Source organism: Globicephala melas, chromosome 2 (assembly GCF_963455315.2).
Source record: "Globicephala melas chromosome 2, mGloMel1.2, whole genome shotgun sequence".
NCBI classification, from domain to species: Eukaryota; Metazoa; Chordata; class Mammalia; order Artiodactyla; family Delphinidae; genus Globicephala; species Globicephala melas.
Window position 1 is genome coordinate 48,793,498 of NC_083315.2, and position 17,399 is coordinate 48,810,896.

Consider the following 17,399-nt stretch of genomic DNA (forward strand, 5'->3'; position numbering starts at 1 on the left):
ACATAAGTGAGCAAAGGAAGATGACTTGCAAAGATGAGAATGGAGCAGCAGCTGGGTACCCATCCCAGCACAGGAAGCCGGTCTGCATCCCATGAACTTCCCCTGCACCCTTCCAATACCCCATCTTGCAAGCCCTTCGCTTCCACACAACAGCAACCCCTTTCTCATCGGACAGCAGAGGTGGTACCTGAACCTACACCACACTCCCATTACTCCATTTTTGCTGCTTATGTCTCCACTAAAGTCCAGAACATGGCATGAAGGCCCCCTGCTTGAGGGGACAACAGGGTAGGAGTGGCCTGTGACAGGGAGTATCAGGGGGAGGGGAGAGCAGAAGGCCCTGGTGACCAGCAGGGCAGCTGAGGCCACTTCAAGGCATCACAGCCATCTCACAGGTCACACGCTTGTCTAGATGGCAAGTCACTTAATTGAAGACTTTTAAGTGCCATTCCTGTTTTTACGATTTGCATGAGTGTTGGGCTTTCAGGAATCTGAGACACAAAGCTGTTCGTCATCTATTTTTATACAAAAGCAAAATACTTACTAGCCCTGCCTTAAATCGGCCGACTCTCCACTTACCAGTCCAGTGTTTTTTTCCTTGAATGCTGTCTTGTGGACTAATGGTTTGAGGGCAAAAGTAAAGTAAAATCCCACTAATTTTGGTTATCTAGGGAGAATTTCAGCACAAAATAATGAAATGACTAAAGTGTCAATATTTTGTAAGAAAGGCAATTATGGAACTATCAAATGAAGGGAGAAACTCAAACTGGCCCATTAACAAATGTTCCCAAAGAGAGGTCTACCTGAAAAGATCTCATTCATTCTATACCAAGGCACCCACTTGTTTCAAAACTGAATGTTCTCCTCACACTAAAGAGGCACAAACTACTGACAGACACAATGATTTGGGTGAGTCACAAAAGCATCATGAAAAAGTGAAACAAGTCAGTCTCACAAGGCTACATACGGTCTGATTCCACTACGTGACATTCCAGAAAAGATAACACTACAGTGATAGAGAACAGATCAGTGGTTGCCAGGGGTTACGGGTGGGGGGCTAAGGGGTGGAAAAGATTAGAACAAGAAAGAGTTTTAGAGGGGGGTGGAGAACTATCCTGTATTTTAATTATGGTTGTGATTATAAAATTCACAGAACTGAAAAGCCAAAAAAGAGATCAATTTTACTGCCCGACAATTTTTTTAATAATACTTAAAGACACACACATATAAAAATGAATGTGCTTAGGAACAATGTATACTCTTAAAAAGGTGCAACCTGCCCCCCCATGATCCAGTTTATGCAATGAATCTGCATATTTTCTTTTCGTCACAGAATGAAATTATAAGCTGCAGCCTAGCTGAAACTAAATTAACAGATATTCTGAATCATGTGGATCTAAGCTAATGAAGAGAAATTGTACTGCTGCAAAGTTGGAAAGCATGCCATGTGCTACGCCCATAACCTAGGTATCAACACAACACTACATGAAGCTGTGACAAGCACCAAGGACAGGGCCACGACTGAAGAAACACCATTAACTGTTCTGAACTTTTGAACTATTAACTCCTCCTATAGTCAATTAAACCACAAGTATTCGCCAGTGATTTTTTTTCACAAATCATATGTTTAAAATAATAAAACATTGTAAATAATATCTGTTCACTATCTAAATTATTTTTTGCTTAATTTATCAGCATGTTGCTAATATCAACCATTTTTTAATTCATCAGAGCAAATCCCTCTCTCTACTTATAGAAAGGGATAGGAAAGCAAGGAATAAAATTCTATGATTCATCCCTGGACAGAGTCCCCATCAGATGATGATGGTAAATTAAGTGGTCATGCAGAGTCTCATATATAATAACTATTTTAGAAACAAATTTTAAAAAATTACTCACAGATACCATAAGGCATTCAAAAGCACATAGAAACCAGAAGAAATTTTAATTTCAGAAAACTGCAAATGAAATAGGTTAAAACCTGTGAGTTTGCAGCTTACTGGCCACAGGGTATAACTCAACCCCCAAGGCTACGGAAAATATTGGTGGGAAACGCTGCAGCCTTACCAGCTAAAGGCAACAAAGATCAAATTTTAGGACTAGGAAAGTAGTTGGAAATTTAAAGGCTCAGTAGCAACATGGAAACCACAGAATGAATGAAACCTTAATTCAGAGCAACTGCCCAAATCTCTGGCTCATAAATAATCTACACATGAGTGAAGGAGAATCCAGAGGACTCAACCAAAAGAAGTCAGAAACCAGAGAGATATCCAACCTTGAAAGATGGAACTACACATGATCAGATCTGTGACTCTGTTGCTTTTCTTAACCAAGCACATTCCTCAACTTGGGCAGCTCAACTGGCAGAAAGCTGAAACCAAATGGGTTTGACGGGTAAGGGTAAGAGCCCAAAACCAGCAGACGCAAGGAAACCACAGGGATCAGCAACGTCCATACCCAAATCTTTGTCTGGCCATCAACTTTGCAGGCACAGGGAAGACCTCTACAGAGCCAGGCTACAGAAGCAGCCATGAGACGTCATACTAACACGTGTCAGCAGTTACATAGCAAAGGAGACAGAGTTTGTGATTTGAATCCAGGCAAGCTAAATACCTCCCAGATCAAAAATCCTCAAAAACACACATAAAAAGTCAGAGTTGCTGCAATCTGCAACATCTAGCCTTCAACCAACACATGCAAAGAAACAGGAAACTGTGACCCACACTCAGGAAAAAAAAAAAAAAAACAGATATAGTCAATATAACTGATTTTATCTTTTTCTTTTTTCTTTAGATTTATTTTTTATTGAGGTAACATTGGTTTATAACATTATATACATTTCACATGTACAATATATTTATACTTTTGAATACCCTACACTGTGCTCATCACCAAAAATTTAGTTTTGTCACCATACAGTTGATCCCCTTTACCCATTTCACCCTCCCCCTTCCACTCCCTCCCCTGTGGTAACCACTACTCTGTTCTCCATATCTAGGTGCTTGTTTTATTAGGTTTGGTTTGTTCATTTATTTTGGGGTTTTGTTTGTTTGTTTTTATATTTCACATATGAGAAATCACGCAGTACTTGTCTTTCTCCATCTGACTTATTTCATTTAGCATAATGCCCTCAAGTTCTATCCTACCCATGTTGTCAGAAACAGCAAGTTTTCATCTTTTTATGGCTGCATAGTATTCCATGGTGTATGTATGCCACATCTTCATCCATTCATCTGCTGATGGGTATTTAAGTTGTTTCCATGTCTTGGCTGTTGTAAATAATGCTGTGATGAACATATATCTTTTTGAATTAGTGTTTTCATATTCTTTAGAAACTCAGATGTAGGATAGCTGGATCATATAATAGTTCTATTCTTAATTTTTTGAGGAATCTCCATACTGTTTTCCATAGTGGCTGCACCAGTTTACATTCCTACCAACAGTGTATGGGACCATACAAAGGTTCCCTTTTCTCCACATCCTCACCAACACTTGTTATTTCTTGCTTTTTTGATAACAGCTATTCCAACAGGCATGAGGTGATATCTCACTGTGGTTCTGATTTGCATTTCCCCAATAATTAGTGATGTCAAACATCTTTTCATATGCCTGTTGGCCATCTGTATGTCTTCTCTGGGAAAATGTCTATTCAGATCCTCTGCTCATTTTTTTTAATCAAGTTGTTTATTTTTCTGTTGTTGATTTGTATGAGTTCTTTAAATATTTTATATATTAACATTTTATAAGATGTACATTTACAAATATCTTCTCCCATTTGGTAGTTTATCTTTTCATTTTGTTGATGGTCTCCTTTGTTGCATGGAAGCTTTTAAGTTTGATGTAGTTTATTTTTGCTTTTGTTTCCTTTGCCTGAGGAGACAGATCCAGAAAGATATTGCTAAGACCAATGTCAAAGAGTATACTGCCTATGTTTCCTTCTAGGAGTTTTATGGTTTCAGATCTTTCATTCAAGTCTTTAATCCATTTTGACCTGATTTTTGTGTATGTTGTGAGATAGTGTCTAGTTTCATTTGTTTGCATGTGGCTGTCCAGATTCCTCAACACCATTTATTGGAGAGACTATCCTTTCCCTATTGTATGTTCTTTGCTCCTTTGTTGTAAGTTAATAGTTCGTATACATGTGAGTTTATGTCTGGGTTCTCAATTCCATTCCATTGATCTATGTATGCTTTTCTGCAAATACCATGCTGTTTTAATTGCTATAGCTTTGTAAAAGAGTGTGAAATTAGGGAGTGTGATACCTCTAGTTTTGCCCTTTTTCTCAGCATTGCTTTGGCTATTTGAAGTCTTTTATGGTTCCACATAAATTCTAGAATTTCTTTGCTTAATTTCTATGAAAAATATCCTTGGTATTTTGATAGGGATTGCATTAAATCTGTAGATTGCTTTAGGTAATATGGATGTTTTAACAATTTTAATTCTTCCAATCCATGAGCACAGAATATCTTTCCATTTATTTTTGTCTTCTTCCATTTCAGGTCTTCCACCTCCTTGTTAAATTTATTCCTAGGTATTTGATTTCTTTTGTTGCAATTGTAAATGGTATTGTTTTCTTAATTTCTCTTTCTGCTAGCTCATCGTTAGCATATAGAAACATAACACATTTTTGTATGTTGATTTTATACCTTGCAACTTCACTGTATTTTCTTGTTATTGCTAATAGTTCTTTGGTAGAGTCTTTAAGCTTTCCTATATATAAAATCATATCATCTGCAAATAGTTTTACTTCTTCGTTTCTAATTTGGATGCCTTTTATTTCTTGCCTAATTGCCCTGGTTAGGACTTCCAATATTATATTAAATAAGAGTGGCAAGAGTCAGTACCCTTATCTTGTTCCTGATTTTAGAGGGAGAGCTTTCAGTTTTTCATGACTGAGTATGATGTTAGCTGTGGGTTTATTACATATGGCCTTTATTATGTTGAAGTATGTCCCTTCTACCACTTTATTAAGAATTTTTATCGTAAGTGGGCATTTAATTTTGTCAACTGCTTTTTCTAGATCTACTGAGATAATCATATGTTTTTTATCCTTCATTTTGTTTATGTGCTGTATCATGCTGACTGACTTGTATATGTTGAACCATCCTTGCATCTCTGGAATAAATCCCACTTCATCATGGTGTATGAACCTTTTAATGTATTGTTGGATTTTGTCTGCTAATATTTTGTTGAGAATTTTTACAACTATGTTTATCAGAGATATTGAACTATGTTCATCATAGACATCATCACTGTGTGTGTGTGTGTGTGTGTGTGTGTGTGTGTGTGTGTGTGTGCTGTCTTTGTCTGATTTTTGTATCAGGATGATGCTGTCCTCGCAAAACAAGTTAGGAAGCACTCCCTTCTATTACATTTTTTGGAAGAGTTTGGGAAGGACAGGCATTAAAGCTTTGAATATTTGGTAGTATTCACCTGTGAAGCTGTCTGGTTCTGAACCTCTGTTTTGTGGGGAGCTTCTTGACTACTGTTTCAATCTCTGTACTAGTGATCAGTCTAGTCAGATTTTCTGTTTCTTCATGATTCAGTCTTGGACAGTTGTATGATTCTAAGAAGGTGTCCATTTCTTCTAAGTTGTCCAATTTGTTGAATATAGCTTTTCATAATATTCTCTTGTAATCCTTGGTATTTCTGTGGTATCCGTTGTTATTTCTCCTCTTCTGACTTTATTATTTCTTTCCTCCTACTGACGTTGGGCTTTGTTTGTTCTTCTTTTTCTAGTTCCTTTCAGTGTAAGTTTAAATTGTTCGAGATTTTTCTTGTATCTTGAGGTAGGCCTGTTTTGCTATAAACTTCCCTCTTAGTACCACTTTTGCTGCATCCTATAAATTTTGGTATGTCATCTTTTCATCTTAATTTATCTTCAGCTGTTCAGTAGCACTTTGTTCAGTCTTCATATATCCAATAGCTGTTCAGTAGCACTTTGTTCAGTCTTCATATATCTGTGATTTTTTCCATATTTCTTCTTGTAGTTGGTTTCTAGTTTCATACCATTGTGATCAGAAAAGATGCTTGATGTGATTTCAATCTTCTTAAATTTACTGAGACTTGTTTTGTGTCTCAACACATGGCCTACCCTTGAGAAAGTTCCATGTGCACTTGAGAAGACTGTGTATTCCACTGCATTTGGATGGAATGTTCTGTACAAATCTATCCAATACATCTGGTCTAATGTTTCATTTATCACCTCAGTTTCCTTGTTGATTATTTTGTCTGGACGATCTATCCATTAATGTAAGTGGGGTGTTAAAGTCCCCTACTATTATTATGTTGCTGTCAATTTCTCCCTTTAGGTCTGTTAATAATTGTTTTATATATTTTGGTGCTCCTATGTTAAATGCATATATATATGCATTATATATACATATATATATATATATATATTAATCACTTAGTTTCCTTGATAAATTGTCCCCTTTATTATTATATACTGTCCATTTTTGTCTCTTGTTACCTTTTTGGGCTTTAAGTCCATTTTGTCTGTTGAGTATGGCTACACCCACTCTCTTTTGACTGGCATTTGCTTGGAGTGTTATCTTCCATCCCTTCACTTTTAACATATGCTTGTCTTTAGAGCTGAGGTGAGCCTCCTGTAATGTATGGTTGTTTCTTGTTTTTTAATCCATCCAGCCACTCTGTGTCTTTTCATTGGTGAATTCACTCCATTTACATTTAGGGTAATTATTGGTAAATGAGAACTTACTACTGCCATTTTATCTTTTGTTTTCTGGTTTCTCTATATCACTGTTGTTGCTTTGTTCTTGTGTTTCAGCCTGCCATCTTGGTTTGGTAGTTTTCTATGATTTTTTTCAGTTTCCTCCTTTTTTATGTTTATTGTCTCTGCTCTAGATTTATGTTTTGTGGTTACCATGAGGTTTGTATAAAACTCCTCATAGATAAAATAGTCCTTTTTCTGCTGATCACATCTTATCTTCATTTACCTATAGGGTTTCTGACCTTTTCCCCTTCCCCTTCTGCATTTTTGTTGTCTCAAATTATCCCTTTTCACGTTGTGAGTTTGTTGCCAAATTGAAGTAGCTATAATAATTTTTTCTGATTTTCCCCCTTTAACCTTTATGCTATAATAAAATGTTTAATACCTATTCTGATAAAGAGTTACAATTTTCTGATTCTATGTATCACCTTACTCAAAGTTTTGTGTCCTTTTACCTTCTTGTTTCTGGTACAAGAGCTCCTTTCAACATTTCTTGTAAGGCACATCTAGTGTTGATGAACTCCCTCAGTTTTTAGTTACCTGGGGAAGTCTTTATTCCTCCTTTATATCTGAGTGATAATACTGCTGGATAAAGTATTCTTCGGTGACAGTTTTTATCTTTCAGTATCTTAAGGATGTCATTCTACTCCCTCCTGGCCTGTCAACTTTCTGCTGAGAAATCTTCTGATAGCCTCTGTGGGTTCCCTTGTAGGTTACCATCCTTTTTTTTCCCTGGCTGCCTTTAAAAATTCTTTCTTTGTCATTGACTTTTGACAATTTTAATATGATGTGTCTTTAAGAAGGTCTTTTTGCATTGAGGCAATTAGGTGTTCTCTTAGCTTCATGGACGTGTATATCAAGTTTCTTCTGCAGGTTTGAGAATTTCTCAGCTATGATTTCTTTAAATAATCTCTCTGCTCCTTTTTCCCACTCTTCTCCTTCTGGGATACCCATAACCCTAATATGCACCCTTCTTAAAGAGCTAGATAGCTCTCGTAGAATTTCTTCATTTTTTATATTTTAATTCTCTTCCCTCTTCTACTTGCATCATTTCTAGATTTCTGTCCTCAAGCTCACCAATTCTCTCTTCCATGTGGTCTGATGTATTTCCAGTGCTTTCTAATGCATTCTTTATGTTGTTTATTGAGTTCTTCAGCTCCAGAATTTCTTCTTGGTTCTTTCTTAGAGTTTCAATATCTTCAGGAAAGTATTCCTTCTGATCATTAATTTTACTCCTGAGCTCACTGAACTGTCTTTCTGAGTTTTCTCATAGCTCAATGAACTTCTTCATGACACCTATTTTGAATTCTTTGTCAGTTAAATTGCAATATTCTGTGACTTTAAATTTGGCTTCTGGAGAACTGTCATTTTCTTTTTGTGGCATAGCGTTACTTTGGCTCTTCATGGCACATGATGAGTTGTTCCTCTGCCCATGCATTTGAAGTAGCAAATATCTTTCTGCTTGATTCTAATGATTCAACAGGTTAGAAATTAGAGGTCTTTCTTCTGTTTTCCAGTAGGTGGCGCTATAGCACAAGTTTATGGTTTTCCTTACCTGAGCTGCCTCCAGTTATGTTTGAGAGTTGGCACATTCTACCTTCCACCACCTCTGTCAGAGGTGTGGCCTGTGTCCTCATTATTGCTTCTTGTGTCTCCAGGGGTCAATGATGCCTTCCTGCTGCTAATGTCACTGGAATGATGGGCTCTTCCCTGGCATCCAGGATCCCCTGAGTTGTAGACTCTGCTGCCACAGGGGGAGGATGAGGGTGGGCGGAGCAGGGGTTGCCCAGGCACCTGTGCTATGCCCAGTGTTGTAAGGTTCACAGACTCCATCACTGTGCATGGAGGAGTAGGGGGCCTGAGTTGAGAGCACGTCAGTGGCTGGAGGAATGGGGTCTCAGGCCCCACTGCTGCTGCTGCTCAGTTACCTGTGGCTGCAGCACCACTGCGGCTGCGGGGCCAGAGTTGTGCTCACTGCCTCCCCTGCTGTTATGTGTTCTCTGGGGCTATGGGCTCAGCTTCCATGGCCAGAGAGCTGGGCTGCTGTTCCCTCAGTTCTGCCTCCCCTATGTGTTCCAGTCCACCCACCTTTAAATGTGCAGATATGTGGAAATCTCTGGCATCCCAGTGGGTTCAGCAGAGGCACCTTTGTTGAGCTGTGGATGCTTTACTGGCTGTTGACTGAAAGGGAGCTTTTCACTCTGTCATGTTGCTGATGTCACTCTAATATAACTGATTTTAAATAGGCCCAGATGTTGGATTTGGTAGACAAAGAACTTAAAATAGCTTTACAAATATGTTCAAAGAATTAATTTTTCAAATTAAAGGGAAATATATGCTCAATGAATAAATAGAGAATCTCAACAAAGAAACAGAAACTATACATAACAGAAATTATACAGCTCAAAAGTACAGTAACTGAAAATTTTAAATAGGTTCAACAAGAGTTTGGAGATGGCAGCTAAAGTTGGGAATATGGTTCAAGAGAAATTATCCAGCCAAAAAAGAGAAAAATGTTTGAAGAAAAATGAACAAAATTTCAGAGAGCTGCAAGACAATGTGAAGCACCCCAAGTACATATAACTGGAATCCCAGAAAAAGAAAAGAGAAAATAGCACAAAAATTTGAAGTAATAATGGCCAAGAACTTCCTGAATTTGGTAGAAAACTTTAAAGATTCAGAAAGCTCAACAAACTCCCAAAAAGATAAACAAAAATAAAATCACTCCTAGACAAATCAGTTAAACTGCAAAAGAAGCTAAAGAGAAAGTCTTAAAAGCATTCAGAGAAAAATGCCATGTCATGTAAGACGAACAATAGATTAACTGCTGACTTCTCACCCAAGACTATGAAAGCCAGAGGATACTGGAACAACATATTCAAAATTCTGAGGGAAAAAAGCTAACACTAAGGGCTTCCCTGGTGGCGCAGTGGTTGGGAGTCTGCCTGCCGATGCAGGGGACAAGGGTTCGTGCCCCGGTCCGGGGGGATCCCACATGCCGCAGAGCGGCTGGGCCCGTGGGCCATGGCCGCTGGGCCTGCGCGTCCAGGGCCTGTGCTCCACAACGGGAGAGGCCACGGCAGTGAGAGGCCCGCGTGCCACACACACAAAAAAAGCTAACACTAATTATTCTACATCCAGCTAAACAACCCTTCAGATATGAAGGCGAAATAAAGGCATTTTCAGTAAACAAAACCTGAGAGAATTTACTGCCAGCAACTCCACTACAAGAAATGCTAAAGGAAGTACTTTAGCCTAAAGGGCAACTGGGACCTATACAAAAAAATTGTAATGGTAAATATGTGGGTAAATATTTTTAAACTATGTATTTTTTCTTAACATCTTTAAAAGATATAACTACTTAAATTAAAACTTATAAGTCAGTAGCAACAGATTTATAACAAACAGATCTAACATATAACAATAGCAGTTATGTAAATAAAATGATGGGTACATAAAAATACACTATTGCAAAGTTTCTATATTTTAACTTAAGTAATTCAATATTCACTCTAAGTTAATTTAAGTTTAAGATGCATGTGTAATCTCTAGAGCAACAACTTTAAAAAGTACAAAAATATAAAGCTAGAAAGCCAAGAGAGAAATTAAAATGGAATAGTAAAAAATATCTGATTAAGGGCTTCCCTGGTGGCGCAGTGGTTGAGAGTCCACCTGCCGATGCATGGGACGCGGGTTCGTGCCCCTGTCCGGGAGGATCCCACATGCCGCGGAGTGGCTGGGCCCGTGAGCCATGGCCGCTGAGCCTGCGCGTCCAAAGCCTGTGCTCTGCAACAGTGGAGGCCACAACAGTGCGAGGCCCGCGTACCGCAAAAAAAAAAAAAAAAAAAATCTGATTAAAACAAAAGGAGACAGGAAAGGAAGAACAGAAGACACAAAACAAATTGCAGCAGAGAAGATCTAAGTACAATCATATCAATAATTAAATGTAGGGGACTTCCCTGGTGGCGCAGTCATTAAGAATCCACCTGCCAATGCAGGGGACATGAGTTCGATCCCTGGTTGGGGAAGATCCCACATGCTGCGGAGCGACTAAGCCCACACACCACAACTACTGAGCCTGCACTCTAGAGCCCATGAGCCACAACTACTGAGCCCACGTGTCACAACTACTGAAGCCGCATGCCTAGAGCCCGTACTCCACAACAAGAGAAGCCACCGCAATGAGAAGCCCGCGCACCGCAATGAAGAGTAGCCCCCGCTCGCCACAACTAGAGAAGCCCACGAGGAGCAACATAGACCCAACACTACCAAAAATAAATAAATCTTAAAAAATTGAATGTAAATAGACTAATGTTCCAATCAAAAGGCAGAGATTATTAAAACTAGATTTAAAATCCAAGACCCAGTTGTATGCTGTCAACAATACACATGCTTTAAATATAAAGACATAGACTGAAAGTAAAAAGCTAGAAAGAATATATTCTGTGCAAACAGTGAGCATAAGAAGATGAAGTGGCTGTATTAAAAACAGACAAAATAGACTTCTTAACAAGAGATATTACTAGGGACAAGTGGAAGGACACTTCATAATAACAAAATGGTCAATACATCAGGCAAATATAGCAATTATAAATTAGATGTGACTAATAACAAAGCTCCAAAATACACAAAGTAAAAACTGACAACTAAAAGCAGAGATGAATCCACAATCATAAAGATTTTAACATACTTCCCTCATAAATTCATAGACTCAGACAAAAATATTAGTTAAGAATATAGAAGATCTGAATGACACCATCAGTCACTTTACCCTAGCCAACATTTCCTAACCAAACAGGAAACCTAATACCTACAGAATACACACACTCTTTCAAGTCCATATGGAGTGTCTACCAAAATAATATACAGGGCCGTAAAACAACTCTCAACAGTTTTCAAAATATTAAAATTTAATAAGATAATATAGTTAGAGACTATATTATCTTATTACAACAGAATTAAATTAGAAATCAATGAAAAATAAAACATCTGGAACAGCTCACAAATATCTGGAAATTTAAAACTCACTTTTAAAGGAACCACAGAAATCACAAAGTAAATTGGAAAATATTTTGAACTGAATTATAATGAAAATTGGTAAATGATAAATTAGACCACTAAAATTTAACACTTCTGCTCTTTGAAAAAATTATTAAACCAAAATGAAAATGTTTTCAAAATATATCTAAGAACCAATATCTAAAACACATAAAGAATGCTCAAAGCTCAATAATAAGAAAACAAATAACGCAATAAAAGTAGGCAAAAATATTTGAGCAGACACTTACCAAAAAAGATATATGACCATAACAAAAGCACATGAAAACATGATCAATATCATTAGTAAAATGCAAATTAAAACCAAAATTAGATACCACTTCCCATCTTGCAGAATGACTAAAATTAAAAATACAACACCAAGTACCAGCAAGGATGTAGAGTGATTGGAACTCTCAAACATTGCTGGTGGCAAGGTCTATATAATTATTCCATGGAAATGCTTTTATTCTGTCTCTCCAAAAATAAGCTAATCCAGAAATAGGCAGTAAAAAATGTTTTTAATTGGCAATGTATACCTGAAAAATATATTTTATTTACTTAACTTTCTACTCATTTGATACTTTTTAATATATAAATTTATTTATTTATTTATTTATGTATTTTTGGCTGTGTTGGATCCTCATTGCTGCGTGCAGGCTTTCTCTAGTTGCGCGAGCAAGGGGCTACTCTTCGTTGTGGTACAAGGGCTCCTCATTGCAGTGGCTTTGTTGCGGAGCATGGGCTCTAGGCATGAGGGCTTCAGAAGTTGTGGCACGCAGGCTCAGTAGTTGTGGCGCACAGGCTTAGTTCCTCCACGGCATGTGGGATCTTCCCAGACCAGGGATTGAACCCATGTCCCTTTGTTGGCAGGCGGATTCTTAACCATTGTACCACCAGGGAAGTCCCTCATTTGATATTTTTTAAACTAACTCAGTTGTTGAGTAACTAAGTCAATTGCCACTTAAAAAAATCAGTGCATGGATGAAAACAACAATACCTAGTAAGCAGCTTCAGAGAACTTTCCATCAAATTCGTGGAATTCGTCAGAAATGAAGAGGAGGCAGAAATCCAAGCACCTAGACTGATCTGCCTCAATTCAACACCATAATATCCTCCTTCCACTCCAAGGTTCTGGGTCTGCCTTGGGAAGAATGAGGCAGCCACATCCAGCCTCTGCTTAATTCTCACAGAACAAAGTCTGGGGTATCACTGCAACCAGGAGCAACAGCAGCAGTGGGCAAGACCAAGGTCAAGCTCCTTCTGCCCCTTAGCTGCGGTTCTCATACATCAGGTTGGAATCTGTTAACAGTTTTTGTTTCTATTAGTAGGACATCTACAGCACAAATGATTTAGCTACAGATTTAAGACAAGCCATTTGGTAGAAAATGACAACAAATGGGTCTCCTAAGAAAGAGGAATTAAAAAAATACTTCCATTTCAAGTATTCTCCAGATCCTTGGTCTATCTAAATAATGACTAAAGAATACAGCCACCCCAAAAAGTGAAACAGTACATCAAAACAAAGGACAAAGGGCTTTCATGACCCAAGGAGCTGAAAGACACAGGTGCTTCAGCCTCTGTGACTGACCTTGACAAATAAGTAATTACATGACTTGCTTGCGTGGGAAACTGGTCATCTCACACCACATCGAGGGAAAAAATTGAAACGCAGATTTACTCCACCCTGGACAGGTGGAACACATACACAATGTGAACACAGCTCAAAACCATAATCATAGCCTTTTTATCCCCAGAGAAAAACACTCAACTCAGACAACAGCATATCTATGGTGGTGTACCTGGAAATTTTATTTTTGCTAAAATTCAGAACTTTGTAAGAATTAAATGATGGGGCTTGGACCAGCTGGGTCAGAGATGTTGACAGCCTTTCAAAATCAAAGAAACTATTAAAGAAAGCATCATTAAAGAAGAGACTGATCTCTTAGACAAAATAGTACAAGTTCCACACTCCCTGCTCATCACAGCCCCTAAAAATAAGCCCCAGGATTTTACCCTAACCTCGTTATCGCGCCGACCTCCCTCTCTTCTGAGGTAATGTCTATAAATCTTGGCATCCAGTGTGCATTTGCACCACATGTCAGCTATTACCAATGGCATTTTTCCTGACAGCTAATTGGTAACATTAAAGAAAAGAAATGAAAAGCATTGAGCTTGCAAAGTCATTTTACAACCATTAACAGCAACAAGTATTTTACGGGGGCCATGGCACTGCCTGGGAATCCAAGGACCATGATGAATATTCACTCTGCCAGTAAAACGAGAAATGTGGTGAAAATGAAATCCATACCTTCGGCTTATTTACATGACAGCTGAATTAGTGATACTTCTCGTGCCAGAAGATTCTCTCCAAGTAACGCTTGGGCTCAAGGAGTCCTCCAAGGCAGGCAGACACCCAGAAGCCTCCCCCCCGGAGCCTGAAGTGGCAGTGACCCCACACGGCCGCGTGGCCCTTACCTTTCCTTTTGGTTGTGTAAAATCCAACAGCTGCTCCATCTCTCCACAGAATTTTAGCCTCCTCCTTCACAGAGTGAGGTAAAAAAAACATGTCATCATCATCCAAATTCCTCTCCAGTCTTCCAAAAATAACGACGTTTAGAATAAAAAGCACAATCCTTTCCCCAAATGACTGAACCTTTGAAGGAAAAACAAAAAGAACATCTAAGTGAGACAAGAGGGGAAAATCAGACACAATAAATTCTATGCTTGGAATCAACCCACACCCCGGGGCCAGGTGGGCTCCCCCACCATACAGTTCTTCTCATGCTCAAGATCCAAAATGCGGATCATGGTTTCTCACGGAGGTTTTCCCACCCCTGACCTTTCACATGCACTGGCCTCCAGGAGCGAGGAACATGGCCAGAGGGGCCTCCTGGGTCTCCAGGACCACAGACATGGAATGTGAAGAGACAGAGAACAATCAGTCCCATGCCAGTGAAACAGGAGGTTACATAGAGGCAAGCAATTTCAGCAGAAACCCTGGATGTGTCCAGAGATAAACCCAGTCTGCCATTTTTAACAACAGCCCCAGAATTCTGACCCTCAGAAGGAGGGTAAATAATTGGGGATAATTATTGGTGTCCAGTTGCTACACCAAGAGCAACTGATTTTCAATGGCTTGTGACTGATTTTGAGCACATACTAGAGTCCCAACCCCAGAGAGTTACTGGGACTCAAGGCCTAGCCCATCCTAAGGCTACAAAATGGAACTGTCTCTCACCCATTGCAATGTCATGACAATTGAGGAAACTGTATTGTGGTCAAAGTCAGGCCCACAAAAGAGCTTGACCATTAACAAGTCAAAATGATTTCCTGCTCCTGCCTGTTCATATTCTCTGCATTTGTATAGCCCACGGATGGCACAGGTGTGGCATAAATGAAGGCCTCCCACTCCTACACCCACAGCAGACATAACTAATCAATCCCCACTCTATGTGGCTGAGCCTGGATATGGTCTCAGGATCCTCCTAAATGCAGTCTCCCGGACAACTACAAGCAACCGCTAAAATGTGGCACTTGAGATGAAACCAATCAGCTAGCGACAAAGTGATGGTATTGTTTTATTAGCTTTTATTTCAACAACATTGCTGTGTGACAGCCTAAGGGTGTGGGTGTTTGTCGCCCCTTCCTATGCAGCACCGTGAAATCAGCAAGAGTATTACCTGGGCTGAGATTGCCCCCCACCTGCTACCATTCGATTCTCACCACCCACCAGAGAGGTCCTAGTTTATAGGTGAGGAAATTGAAGCTCAAAGAGGCTAAGCAATTACGTGTACTGATTTCCCTGCCTTATTCTGAAGAGGCCTTAAGACAGCTGGACAAGGGCTCTGTCAAAGGCAGGCAGGTTTACAGCACCAGACCAGGACTTCTGAGTCCCAGGCCAGGGTACCTGCTACAGCCCAGCCAGTGGCTCCCTTCTGCACTTTCATCCATTAGAGCTTTGGGAAAGGGAAGTTTGATATAAATATGAAATGTTTGGTTTTGTATTTAATACTGGACCCTTAAATGTTTATTATCATCACCATCATCATTGTGGTCACGGCTTCTTGGCCTAGATTTGCTGGGAGATCTTCAGCAACTCACAACGCCTTTCAGTTTCAGTTTCCTCCACTAATCAAGGGAGAAGACTGCCTAAGTGGTCTCTCAGACATTTGTATGTTTTTCAAATGCTCCAATAATAAAAATAAGTTAGCTTGCAGCCCTCTAGCAAATGGCACAAAGTGTTTAGTGCCAATAAACTTATTAACTGGCCCAGAATGCAAAATGTTTCACCTTCATCTGGAGCCAAATCTTAGATGAGAAAAAGATTTGCAAAAGCCACACCAGCTTAACTCTGAGAAGCCACCTCAATTTTGTATCTCAGACAGTAGCAGCCAAATCAAGTTCAGACTTTAAGAATAACTAGTTCATCACAAAACCCAAGGGGTGTAATGTGGGAGGCTATATTTTTCAACTTATAAAACCAAAAAGTTCAGAGGAAAGCCAGAAGAGAAAAACAGATTGCATCTGGCAGAAGGGAAATATCCAATCAAAAACTGGCAGGAGAAAAAAGGAGAAAAAGAAAATGCACTTAATTTGTCCAATTTCATTACAGGGGGAAAAAAATGTGTGACATGTGATTCTGACTTAGAAATGTTTCTCAAAACACAAAACTAAGAACCAGTTCTAATCCCTCAATTAGGACCACTAATTATGTTCACAGAAAGAACACTAAGAAAGTTGGTGTTTTGTTTGGTTTGGTTTGGTAATTTGTAAAGAAGAGCTGGCTAAGAAACAGAATGTAATTAAAAGAAAAAAAGGTCAAGACACCAAGTTCTGTAAATGGAGAGGGAAACTATCCCTACATACAGCTGGGGCAGACAGATCTTTACAACCTGCTTCATTAAGTGGAATCTCTCTGTTCACAACATAAGCCACATTTTCAGAAAATGTGAGGGTTTTCCTCATCTAAATTTAGAAGAATTGATACACAAGGGAAGTGACCACTCTTGTTCTGAAAAATATATATATATGTTTAAAAAGCAAATCAAACTCTTCCCGGGATTCAGAACACCCAACCGCTCATACCACCTGCTTCATGCACAGACAATGACACACACAGGCAGATGTGTGTGTGTGTATGCCAGGCAGCACCCATTTGCTGAATCTCCAGCCATCGTTAACTTACTGGAAGAAAACCCTTTTCAAAATAATATCTATTGGGCTTCCCTGGTGGTGCAGTGGTTAAGAATCCGCCTGCCAATGTAGGGGACACAGGTTCGAGCCCTGGTCTGGGAAGCTCCCACATGCCATGGAGCAACTAAGCCTATGCGCCACAACTACTGAGGCTGTGCTCTAGAGCCTGCGAGCCACAACTACTGAGACCACGTGCTACAACTACTGCAGCCTGCGTGCCTAGAGCCCATGCTCCGCAACAGGAGAAGCCACCACAATGAGAAGCCCTCGCACCGCAATGAAAAGTAGCCCCTGCTTGCCGCAGCTAGAGAAAGCTCACACGCAGCAACGAAGACCCAACGCAGCGTAAAATAAAATAAAATAAATAATAATAATAATGTCTATCAAGTCAATTAAAACCAGATCTGAAAACATCCTGCAATTTGTGACAACA

At 39.3% G+C, this 17,399-nt stretch overlaps 1 protein-coding gene across 1 annotated transcript in view; it reads right to left on the bottom strand.

Moving 5' to 3' along the window:
- The window catches only part of FAM169B (Protein), a 64,607-nt gene that overhangs the window by 21,277 nt on the left and 25,931 nt on the right, over positions 1 to 17,399 (bottom strand). Inside the window, 1 exon segment of the mRNA XM_030873161.2 lies at positions 14,249 to 14,426. Within this exon segment, the coding sequence (XP_030729021.2) occupies positions 14,249 to 14,426 (178 nt within the window).